Source organism: Nothoprocta perdicaria, unplaced genomic scaffold, assembly GCF_003342845.1.
Source record: "Nothoprocta perdicaria isolate Ctin4 unplaced genomic scaffold, notPer1 scaffold_22, whole genome shotgun sequence".
In the NCBI taxonomy this organism is placed as follows: Eukaryota; Metazoa; Chordata; class Aves; order Tinamiformes; family Tinamidae; genus Nothoprocta; species Nothoprocta perdicaria.
In genome coordinates this window covers 2,205,207-2,217,233 of record NW_020455415.1, presented here as the reverse complement: position 1 = coordinate 2,217,233, position 12,027 = coordinate 2,205,207, and the positions used below count along the sequence as shown (strand labels likewise).

Sequence of the window (12,027 nt, the reverse complement as noted above, 5' to 3'; positions counted from 1 at the left end):
GTCTGTGTTATTTTATAGGGTAGTAGTTCTACACACTGGAAAACAGATGCCTTATTTCATCATTAGAGTGAATGGAGTCATCCCATCTTTTTCTCCTTTTCTCTTTTTTTTTTTTTTTTAAAGAGTTCTTTCAGCACAGTCAGCACAGTAGGGCAGGTCAGCATAGAAGTAATTTTATTGCATTCAGAAAGACAGTGTCACTTAACTTTTACTTGCTGTAGTGAATATTTATGTTCACTAATTCACATATTTTACTTATTGCATTGAATAATTAGCATATATTAATCCTTTAATGTGGGGATTTCCTCACTCCACTTACTTGGAAGTCTTCAGCAATAAGAGCTGAAGTTTTCTTGTTTCTTTGTAAAAAAATTCTTGCTCTCTCTCCCTGCTTGTGTATCGTATAGATTTGCAAGAAAATTGTTGTATTTTCTTCTGGCAGTGGCAAAAAGAAAATCAGATTAAGTTCAGACTTAATTGCAGCTTTAGCACAGACAAGTCTCCTACATATATATATATATATTATATATATAATATATATATATCACATACACACATATATATATACACATTCATGTGTAATTCCAGGCAGTGTATTTATATTTGTGTTGTAGCTAAAGATGCACAGTTAGCTGAAACCCCAGCTGTTTTAGTCACTGTGTTTCCATGCTGACTTCCCTATACAAATGGTCAGTTCATCCATGTGCAGTAACCCTCAAGCCATCGTGACTGAGGATATAATGGGATTTGAAATACACTGACAAATCCCCTCCTAACCTCTTCAGTGCCAATGCTTTCTTCCACTTTCTTACTGCTACAACTCTTTCCCTAGTGTTTTATCTTTTTTTTCCCCCAATTCGAACGCTCTTCCGAAGACAACTATAGCCTGCAAGAGCAATGAGAGTACATTACAAAGACAAGGACAATTTACATATCAGGCCAGCTGCTTTTTCCTGCTCAAAGCTTTTTAACTGGAATAAGATTTTGACCAAATAAGACCAAATCCTCCTCTATGACTATTCCTTTACCCATTTAAATAATACAGAAAAGATTCTTATGGCATGTGCTTTAATTTTGTCACTAAGGAGATATTTCCATTTCTTTTCATAACTCATACGTCTCTGAAGATAAAAAGGCAACAGCAAATAATGCCCACTTCTCCTTCACTGATACCCAGTCCCATTGATTAATGTGGTCCCGTGATATCCAGGCTCCTGAAGAAGCCCTGCCAACCCTCTGCTTCCCTTCACATCTCTTGGACTGTTACAAGAGCATTTGGCACATCTAGGAGTTTGGTCTCTGGTAGCATTCAGAAAACCAATATTTTGAAAAGATTACATGGTTTTAAAGAAATAAAAAGAAAACCAGGGCTTCTGCCTCAACAACAAACAAACAGCAGCATTGTTCTAGGATTGGTTTTGGTATTCTGCATGCCAAGAATTACAAAGCTCAGTGCTACAAACATTCACAAGTTGTATTTCCACTGGCTTCCAGGATCAGGTCTTCCAAAGGATTAGTTTGTTCAATCACCCTAGGTATTTACAAAGCATGTTCATGCTATACAGGGTCTTAGCATGGTTTTCAAATAGCACAAATATACTTGGATATCTTTGGACAGTCCATTCAACCCTATCTCTAAGTGAAAAACAAGAGGGTTTTACTAACTTCCTGGTCTCTGGTCTTGCGAAAGAATTTATAATCACTGGAGGATAGTGCTGAGATAAACAGSAATTGGACTTGAAGTATTTGGTTACGGGCAAAAGAAAGAATTCTCTTCCACACTGCCTCTGGAGCAGACAGCTCATTTTATGCCAGCTCCCTCCTATGGGCTCAAGGCTGAGCTCAGTGGGTCCTAAGCTTTCTGGACTGGGTTACTTGAGTCACTATAATTCCCGCTTGCCCCAAGGAACTGGTTGTGTGATCACTAATTCTGCTAGTGTTAAGCTAACAAGGAAAATAAAAAGATTGTTGTTTCCCTAAACCCAGATCATTTCCAYGATGCAGTTATATAAACACAACAGAGAGGGTAGTGAAAGGTGGGGCAAGGAGACACAAGCATCCTTGAGAAGGAAACATCTTTAACCTGCTCCATCAGCAGAAGCATAGGGTCTAGTCACATTGAATGCCATATGTGATGATATAACACTTTTGGCAGCAATGCGTATGGATGACATACCCACCCAGCAGGCCCTCCAAGAAACCACTGTGAGTCCTAAGATGTGGCCTACGCACTGGGGCACTCAGTTTGCAGCTCCACAGCAACCTGAGACCTCAACTATTCCAACATGAGACTCACCTGGACTGCTAACATGAGGGAGCAGGAAGGGGTTCAAGAAGACTGGAAAGCAGCCAAATTATAGGCTGCAAGATACTGCTCCATGACAGCCTGTTTCCCTGGCTAAGAAATAATATCCAAACCCTTGGCAGCAGATATGACCATATGGAGAAGGTCATCCCACCTCAAATTCAGGCAGAGATGTGCAATGGAAGTGTTGCTGTTGATGATCTAAGGTTACAAGTGAAGCAACGTTAGCAATGCAAGGTAATACCTGTTATTACCCTAACTACTTTTTTAAAAGGCAAGCTTTGAACCAACATCATTCAGGGATCTGAGAATGGCTCTGGACACAGCTTGAGATTTGCAAGGCTCTTTCGGCAAACTCTGCATATGAGCTGCAAACCCCACTCATAGGCACAGTCCTTCTGGGGTACCTGGTACAAAACTAGGGGCCTTCTGTTATTGATATCTAAACAGCTACACAAGAAAGTTAAATTAAGCAGCAATTCCATTCTGGAAATACACTATAAACACTTTCTTTCTCTTTAACCCAGCCACGACAAAGGGAACTGTTTATGCAGAAAAACACAGCAACTCAACTTCACATGCGCTAAGACTACTCAATCATCACTTTCCTGCCAAGTCGCTGCTGGTCAGACCTGCCAGGACAGATTTCAAACATTAAAACCAATCAAAACAATCTGGGCTATCTGCAGTTTTACAGACTAAGAGGTTGGGTCACCCCTGCCCTCAGCTGCCTTCCCCCTCCTCTCCATGCTGGCTTTTGAAGCACATAGCAAAGAAAGAGGAAATTCCTGAAATTCCTTCATCAACATTAGGGCTTGTTTTGCACAGACTTGGACAGAGATTGCTCCTAAGGGGAAAACTCATGCTTTCATCCTCCTGTGGGGAGAAATCTGCTTTTATTTATTTATTTTCCTTCCCCACCAGCTTACCCAGCCTCCTTTGGTGAATGAAGTGCTGTGGAGTCAAGCACGGAGATGCTGACATCGCTGCTGGACTGGCTGGGTTTTAAATTACTCTCACCCTGGGGAGCTGGAGGCTCTTTCCTTTTCTTCTTTGCAAAGAAGTTCTTGAAAGTCTGAAATTTGGATTTTTTCCTTCCTGCTACATAAAAAAACAAAGAAAGAAAAGAAAGAAAAGAACTTTTACAGAAGCTGGATATGTTACTTAGCTTGGAGAATATTGTCACTTAAACTCGGGAGGAAGCCTACAGAGAGTCACAGGCTCGAGCAGCCCATTCACTTCCACTCAGCTGCTTTGTTAATAATTCAATGCTGGAGTCCAGTGAAAGGTGAAGCTGCAATTCATAGATTTGCCGCCTACAAAGCAGCACTACCACTAAGCTGACAACGATGATGCTTGCTTAGGTTCCAGTTTGTTGAGAAAAAAAAAAAARKTWAAAAAAAWATATCTTATATATAGAATGTATCTAACTACACTTGTTCAGCGATCATGCATGTCATAACTCATTTTCAGTAAAATTTAATGATTGAATGTCTTTAACTCCTCGTATCTGAGCTTAGTATGTCTTAGTGCTGTAAGGAGTGAACATTTGAAGAATATTCAAGATTTGGCAAAAAGATGCAAACTTCTGTATAAAGTATTTATAAATCCTAAAGCTGAAAGATGTTTCCACATTAAACCATCATCCCAAAATAAAATCAACAACTCCCCCAAGACCAATGAAGCAAATTGCTCTTAAATTATCACACTCCTTTCCAGGACATGAAACCTTCAAACATAGCAGGCCTAAGAACACAGTGTTAGGCCTCTTATTCTGACTTCAGATTTTCCATCATCCAAATGAAAAGAAATAAATATAGAAGAAAAAATAAACCATAAGAAACACAGTAGATGACTTCTTTCATTTTTTAATAACCTAAGATACCTAAACATTTTTATTAATATTTTTCTCAGCACACAAAAGCTCCATCTTATTTATTATTGATTCTTACAGTGAGGGGGCCCTTTGGAGTGGCTGGGGACAAACTCTTGTGCTAAGACCCTTGTGATTGACTCAAACACTTATGCAGACCACTAACATCACTGTGTATCTGAGCCAAATTCATTGTTCAATTAAGATTTTACGGCAGATAGTGTAATAAATGCCCACAGCTGGAGGATGCCTTCATAAGCAAGGCATTATTTCAACACAATTATTGTCTTCTCCAGCAATGATTTAGTCGGCAAAGCTCTGCCTCGACGTATGCCCCGTACGTGTAGGGATCTCTGCCAAAGGGCCCTTTGGGGGCAGCTGCACCGTGTCCCGGACAGTGGCCGCTTTGAGAGATGGACAATGACGTGGAGATCCGCTCAAGCCGCTCTCTGGAGCCACGAGCGCCGGGCACATGCCGCGTTGGGCGGCACCGATGTCGATATGGCCTAGGATTTGCTGGGACACACACAGGGCTCAGTGAGTCTGACCAAGTAGGAGCTGAGGAGAGAGGAAGGTCACAGAGCAACCACGAGGCCTCTCAGAGAAAACCAACATGTCCAGAGTCCTTCAGAGAATCCTTAGAAATGCCACCCTACAATTACAGCTACTAACATCAGCAATCAGACATCATATACAATATTCTCCCACCAAATTTGACAAAGTTGGTTTGTTTTAGAGGAGTAAAACAAAAAAAATCAAGAAGGCTCTTGAAACAATTCCCTAGAACTATCACCCAACAACATCTGCTATAGTGATTCAAAGAACAAAATGGCAGTTTGTTGCACATAGAAATCTTCTCACTTTAAAGAGAGTCTAAATGAAAAACAAGGACATTACTATGTACCCTCGACAGCYACCAGTGATGGGCAGCAGCAAAAAAAAGTTGTATTCTAGTGGCAGCATCACTGATGGGCTTAATCAGATGCTGGCATTTCCAGAAGGAATAAAGGAACGTTCATAGGGGAATGTTCACAAAACAAACAAAAAAAAMCAGAAGTGTCCCAAAAGACACTTAGGAGAAACAGCCATAATGCCAACAGAAAAGATAACATTTTCAAGGTACTACCCTGAATACTTGTTTAGATCCAAGGCAGTGCTGACTTTAGAACGGAGGCCACTGCAAGGACGCGCAGAGTGCCAGCGAGTAAAGGGCAGCACCCGAAGGTCACTGTGTGGCACAGGCCTCCAGCATGGACACATCGGCTACTCGAGTGTCTTCTCTAAGCACTAATTCAGTGCTGATGTATCCCCTCCAGCAGTGATTCCTCCTCAGTTGCACGCTGCCCAGCTGCATGCCTTGAGCTATTTCACAGGAATGGAAAACAGGAGGTTTCCCTGCAGCTATAAAAGATGGGCAGTTGCCATATTATTACTCAAAAAAAAAAAAAAAAAAAAAAACTTCTATGCTTTCTGACTTCCTAAGATGCATTCAGGACACATATGCAAGTCTTTTCCCCAAATGCTTTTACCAGTAAAAACACATAATAATTAAAAAAACACAGACAAAATTCTCAAAAGAGACCATGATTCTGAATGAACAAATTTCATAAAAATACTCGGTATTTCTATGGGAAATAATGGGCAATAAAATCACCGAATTCAGTAAGGCTAATGTTAGTACACTTCTTCACCCATACCTACCAGCCATGCAGGCAGACAGGTTCAACTAACATTCACCTTGCCATTTGTTTCTGTTGACAAGAATGTTTTGATGTTGGCAAGTGTATTTCCAAAGGATAGAGCAAAATGATCTTAGAAACACTGGTGATATCCATGAAACGACAATCTGAGAGTGCACCTGCTCACGAAAGAGCAAGTAGAAAATAGTTGTCTGTGCTTTGGTTGGGAAAGTGAGGCTTCAGTGAGGACACCGCCAGCCTCTCTCACAGACAGAAGCTAATACAGCCAGACTGGCTAACGTGCTCAGCACCCAGATCTGTAACGTGTATCAGCATAAAAGCAATCAGGTTTTTGGAAATCCAAACTCATAACCAGGAAAGAAGATCCTACATCAGGTTTTTGCTCTCCTGCACTCCGTACTAAAAATTCTTCCCATCATATTGCCAGCAAGCAAAGGCATGCAGAAGTCTTTTCATACATTAAGAAAACCAAGGCAACCCTGTAAAACAAGCCACTACAGACCCCTTAATAATCTAGAGGAAATAAACTCTGACTTCCAAATCRTTACACATTTGAAGAACAACTTCTTACCTGTGCATTCTTCAACCGTCTCCCCTGTTTCAGGTGACTGTATGACATCTGTTGGTGCTGTAGCCATGATATGGTCACTGAAATAAAGATGAAAGAATCAGGTAACTTTTAGTCCATCTTCCTAAAAGTCTACGGTTCCACCCTGCATAAAGAAAGAACATTGCCGCATCCCTTTTAAAACTGCATTCCCAAATGCTTATCACAAACAGGGCTTGCATACCTATTCTGCATTTCAGTTGCAGAGCTTTTCCTTATTTTTCAGTAACGCTTATTTATCCAGCCAACACTAACAAATCAGTCTCATTTCTCACCAGCACCTCTTTCTTCTTAGGAAATCAGGATCCAAGTTTGCATTAAAAGCAAAAAAGGCATTAAATACCAACAGAGACTGCAGTGCTTCCCAGCCTCAGAATAATGAATCTTTATGATCGCTATTTGCTGGAGAGTGACAGCTCCATGCTACTGTAAAAAACATCTTAAGTAAGAGCTGCACTGCCGAATGGTTCATGTAGCACAGTGTCCTCACAGCAGGCACCAAGTCTAGTCTGTCAGCATTATAAAAATGAATTAAGCATCAGCACTGAACCATCATCCGGCTACGCTACATTTGTGGAAGCCAATAGATCAAATTTATTTTGGATCCAGTGCAATCAGCTTTTAGCCACAAGCTTTGAAACCTTATCTGCAAGCAGGGCTATTGATCAACCAAATTAGCTGAGGGCATCATCTTCCTCCTCGATGAAAACAAAAGTTCAGTCTGGTTTTAACATCATTCAATGTTAACTGGCTCCACTTTGTATTTTCCAAGACTCCTAAATGGGTGTCTGCCAGAGACAAAGGAATTATGCAGCAGACCACAAGAGTTACAGGAGAAACGTCAAGTGACAATGGAAACGTGACAGTTTAGCAGGGCAGCTCATGAATGCTGCCCTTTGTCAGGGCAGACAGCTCAGTGATACGTTTCCATAGTTAGCAGTTCCACTATGCTGTGCCAGGATTTAGAGAGTAAGAAATCTTTATTAATAAATGAAAATAGTCAGAAACAAGTCCTGCTCACTTTTCTGCATACTTTCCATAATAATTTCTGCCTAAAAGTAGTCTAACAAAACTGATAAGGTGCCTCAGCAGTAAGATTACAATTTTATATTGATTTGGCCCATCACTAAATGACTATTTTCATCTCTACCACCCACATCTCCTACAATCTGCCATGCCCACGGGTTCTAGTACTTCAGTATGAAGCACAGACACCCCCYACACAGGTAACCTTAAAATATAAAGTGCACTAATTTAGTCTGAGGTAAAAGGAGTGCTGAAATAAAGTCAAGGACCATAGCTGTACAGGAGATAGGGCTCTATGGAAAAACAGACTCTGGAATAAGTTTTCCCTCTGCTCTTGCCACAGAAATGCCAATTGCCACACTGCTGATGTACAGGTAGGGAAAGAAGGGAGCAAGGGCAGGTTCCTTCTGTTTGAGCTGTRCACTAATGCCCTGCACCTCCAAACAGCCTCATCTCAACCTGCTGAAATCAATGAAGTCACTGCAGAGACCAGCAGTGACTGCATCTTTGCTAAACAGAATGCACTGAGGATGGTTTTGAAGCAACCATTAGACAATAGCGAGAGGCAATATGAAATAAAGCTTTTAAGGATTTTGCTTTGGGATGGTCATTATACCATACAACTCTTTTCCCCTTTTATCCCACATCTCATCAACTCTGTCTGGAAATATCTGTATTTCCTGCACATTTTGATTAAAGCGCTCATCAGCAGATTTTCGCATTGACTCCTTTTCTGCATTTAAAAACAAATTGGTTCCATTTTCTTTCTACTCAGCTTTACATGCCATGCACATGGGTTACATTAGACTTTCCTTCAGGAGAAGAATAGTGTATTTGAAATGAAACACCATGAAAATTCTCAAGAAATTTGCAATGGGGAACCGGCAAGTCCCCAGACATGAGCTTATTTTAACGTAATACCTGAGCTGGATATTTGGTTCATTTACACCTCTAATTTCTGCTTTGTCCACCTTAAATAAAATCAAAGCCAGACACAATGTTGAATTTACATTCAGCTTTGTTTTCCCTGGCTCTACATTTATTTAAATTACTCCATCATCTCAGCTTCTCACTCAGGATCCTTCAAGCCCTTGGAGAGATTYTGCCTGCTGTGTTTATAACTGTAAACATTTATTTCCACTTGGTATATCTTTTTTTTCATGTAAAACTTTAATTGCAAAGCAGTTCAGCTCCAAGGCAATGTCTTTACAGTCAAATCAGCCCCTGCATTAACTCATATTTATAACTGGGCTTTCTGGGGCATACACAGGTCAAACATTGTTTGCAAAGGTGCATCAGGAATCACTGAAGGTGCCCCTTTCAGGGCCCAGTGGTTTGGTATCTTTTTGTACATAGTGGAAGCATCATTATGTCCAGAGAACTGAGGAGTAACTTGAGGAAAGGGAAATCCTCACAGATTTTTCCAAGCTTTCCAAGTGAACAAATACTAAAATTACAAGAAAAAGACTTTTTCAACAAAGCTCCACCATTAAAAGACTAATGAAATACCTCAAGAAAAGTTGGCATTGAGACAATGTTTAGACTTCAGATTCGGGTTGCAGCATCTGGCACTTTACAGAGAACAGCTCGCAAAAGTTCTGGGTAACAAACCCTAGCCTGGAGATCAATGCAATGCAGAGAGAGAGGACGAAAAGCCATCGACAGAAACACCCGCGAGTGCCCAGGCATTAAATGATCGAACCCTCAGACAGTCACCAACTCCAGCCCTTAATGGCATCTGACAGATGCAGATCTGCACATGGCCAGCACGTATCACCCCATGCTCGTCCGGTGGCATCAGCTCGCCAACCACGTGCACCCTGCAAGCCTTCCCACAGACCAAAGTTTTAAACAAACACAGTATGTGCATTGATTTTTACTGATAAAAATATCAGCTCAAATAATTGGTCTTTTCAATACCCTTTGGGCCAGGAGATGCTAGAGAGGACCTGGAAGACAGAGCTCCCGGAGGGATGAAGGAGATTCCCATGGGAGAGGGGCAGTCAGAGGAGAGCAGTAGATCCTGCTCTTCCTCCTCCTTCACACAGTGTTTGCAATCACTGCATATGCACAAACCTCCTGTTGCTGAGGTACTGTACAAAGATGCTGAGTCTCCACTAAACACCTTAAAAGCTAAATTTGGTGCTGCCCACTAAGTTCCCTACAGTAATTCCCATGCAAGGCCATGGGAAAGACGRAGAGCTTCTGAAAGCCATAGAGATTCTGAGCACAGTGCTCATCTCTCCCTGCACAGGGCAGGGATTGATTATTCAACCTATGAATTAATGAATTACTTGCAAACAGCACAGAGTTTTCCTGTACAACTGCAATCAAAACAAGCCTGACATTATTGGATCCAATTTGCCATTGGAATTTGCAATGCCAGGCTGTATCCTAAAGCAATAAAACTCCTACAGAGTTGCAGAGATTTCTTTTCAAAGCAGGCAACTGTGCTCATCTGATCTGACAGTTCTGATACATCCTCCCTGCTGTCCTAAACACAACTTCCATTAATAATCCTACCATGTTGCACTCAATTGGAGCTCCTCACCTCATTAGAGGAACTTAGGAGTCCTGGAAATACTATCCAGGAGCCAGGGAAATAGCCTCGTCTCCCTTGTACAAAGCAGGGCAGCTGGACAGGTATCTGGATTGCCCCACAAGAGGGGACAGTGACAGGGCTAAACCCCAGGGCTCTGTTCTGACTGTTCCCTCTGCACAGCAGAGCACAAAACATGAGCGTGTCTGTCGTGTGCTGAATACAACCTCTAAAAGAAGAAGGGATCATTTCATTTCACTGCTTGGTTTGTGCATTCAGGCTCCTGGGCAGTTAATGTTGTATGGGACCCAAGTGTCCTCCACTTACCAAAGGTCCAGGACTAACAGAAATGTTTCTGCTCGGGCTCAGAAGATGCACAGCCTCCTTGCAGATGCAGAACAGAGGAGACACAGTAAGCAGGGCCCCACGCTGTCCTAGCTGCGCTCAGTCCTATCCTTTTGCATGAGTCTTTGGAAAACCCCAGGAGAGAGAGCTCAAAGGAGATGCTGACCCCTCAATAGCCTTCTCTGCAACAAATAAACGCTTGAGGAAATAAGGGCTTGGGAATATGAGTCACTGCCTTTGATTGCTGTCCTGATAGCATAAAGAAGACACAGACAACTGGCCGAAGCAGTGACATTTTTGCCTGGAGCTTTGAAAGACCATTTTCCTTTCGGTGGCAAACATCATCTGGTGGCAAGCTCTGAACTTCAGGAAACACACTCTGCATAGCAAGACGGATCAACATAAGGAGACTCATAGCACTGACCCCATCCTTTCGGCCACCCCCTTGCAGCCAGGCTGTCCCCAAACACACTTCAAGCTGCAGCAGGACCCCAGGGAAAAACCCTTTATTTTTCCTGAGCACTGAGTTTTATAAAAATACAGCATGAAAGAAGCTTCAGGGTTCAGATCACATTCTTCAGCAGAAGAAGACTGACCGGTTAAATGCTATTCTGTCTTTTAAAAGCACAGTTAAAGGACTTTGTTCTGACAAAGCACACCTGGCTGCTCTCCTGCCTGGAAACCCTGCAAGCTGAGGAACTACCAGTGAACTTGTTAATCCAGGGACGGTAATTGAGCCAAATTTGGTCTCTGCAACCCACTGACCGGCATTTCGGAGCCAACTGTAGAAAAACAGCAGAAGCAGCAAGATTTCCATCCAATTCTCAGATCCCTGGAGCTTATCGGAGCAAAGCTCCTTTGCTCTCGGTGCAAGGCCCTGAGCAAGCTGCACTTCAAGGCACACACTGAACAGCACCAGATCCCACAGACATCTCTGCTGAAACGGTGCTGCACAACACGGGTACTGGAGTCTGACCTTGCACAGCCCATCTCATCACTCTTCTACAGCACCGTGTTTCTGTGACAAATTTCCCATAGTTTTGCCCAGCTGGCCACCTCCAGCAGGGGACCCCACCAGACCATAACTGTTTTAAGCAGGTATATGGGAACGGCACAAACAGCAGTTCACACCAGGACTTGCTTCCTTCGCTGGTAACAGCRAGGAGAGGGAGCTTGCAAAGCTAATGAAGGCTGCTCTTGTAATCTCCGCAGCAAGAGGGAGGGCTTGAGGAAGTTTAAGGCCCTTTTCCACAAACCGCAAATAATACAGTAATAGCAGCTATCAGGAAGTCTGGATAAGCAGCCCAACAATATTTAATATCAATAAAAATATTCTCTCCCGGGATCAAACAGCGGTGGTAACTCCCCACAGCATCAGACAGCACTCAGCTCCTATCTTTGAAGAGATACCAGGGCAAACAAGGGTGCACACAACAGAGACCTACTCACAGCTTTAACCCTCTGCACGCGGACACAGCCCTGCCCCGTGTCCCAGCACCTTCGCTCGCCACGAGGCAGGTCCCYGCGTGCCGAGCTCCCTTCACCTGCAGCTGGCTGGGAGCAGTCTGCCGGGGAGCCGTTCGGTACGGTGTCCGCTGCTCAGCGGTGCCGCAAGGATCGCGCGCTGCCCTC

General features: G+C 42.8%; 1 protein-coding gene across 1 annotated transcript in view; it reads right to left on the bottom strand.

Moving 5' to 3' along the window:
- Positions 1–6,520, bottom strand: part of KIAA1210 (KIAA1210 ortholog) — a 22,267-nt gene extending 15,747 nt beyond the window's left edge. Inside the window, exons 1-2 of the mRNA XM_026039109.1 lie at positions 6,450–6,520; positions 3,235–3,403 (exon numbers count right to left, since the gene is read on the bottom strand). Of these exons, the coding sequence (XP_025894894.1) occupies positions 3,235–3,403; positions 6,450–6,516 (236 nt within the window). The 5' untranslated portion in view covers positions 6,517–6,520. The remainder of the gene's footprint in view (positions 1–3,234; positions 3,404–6,449) is intronic.
- Positions 6,521–12,027: the final 5,507 nt, after the last annotated feature.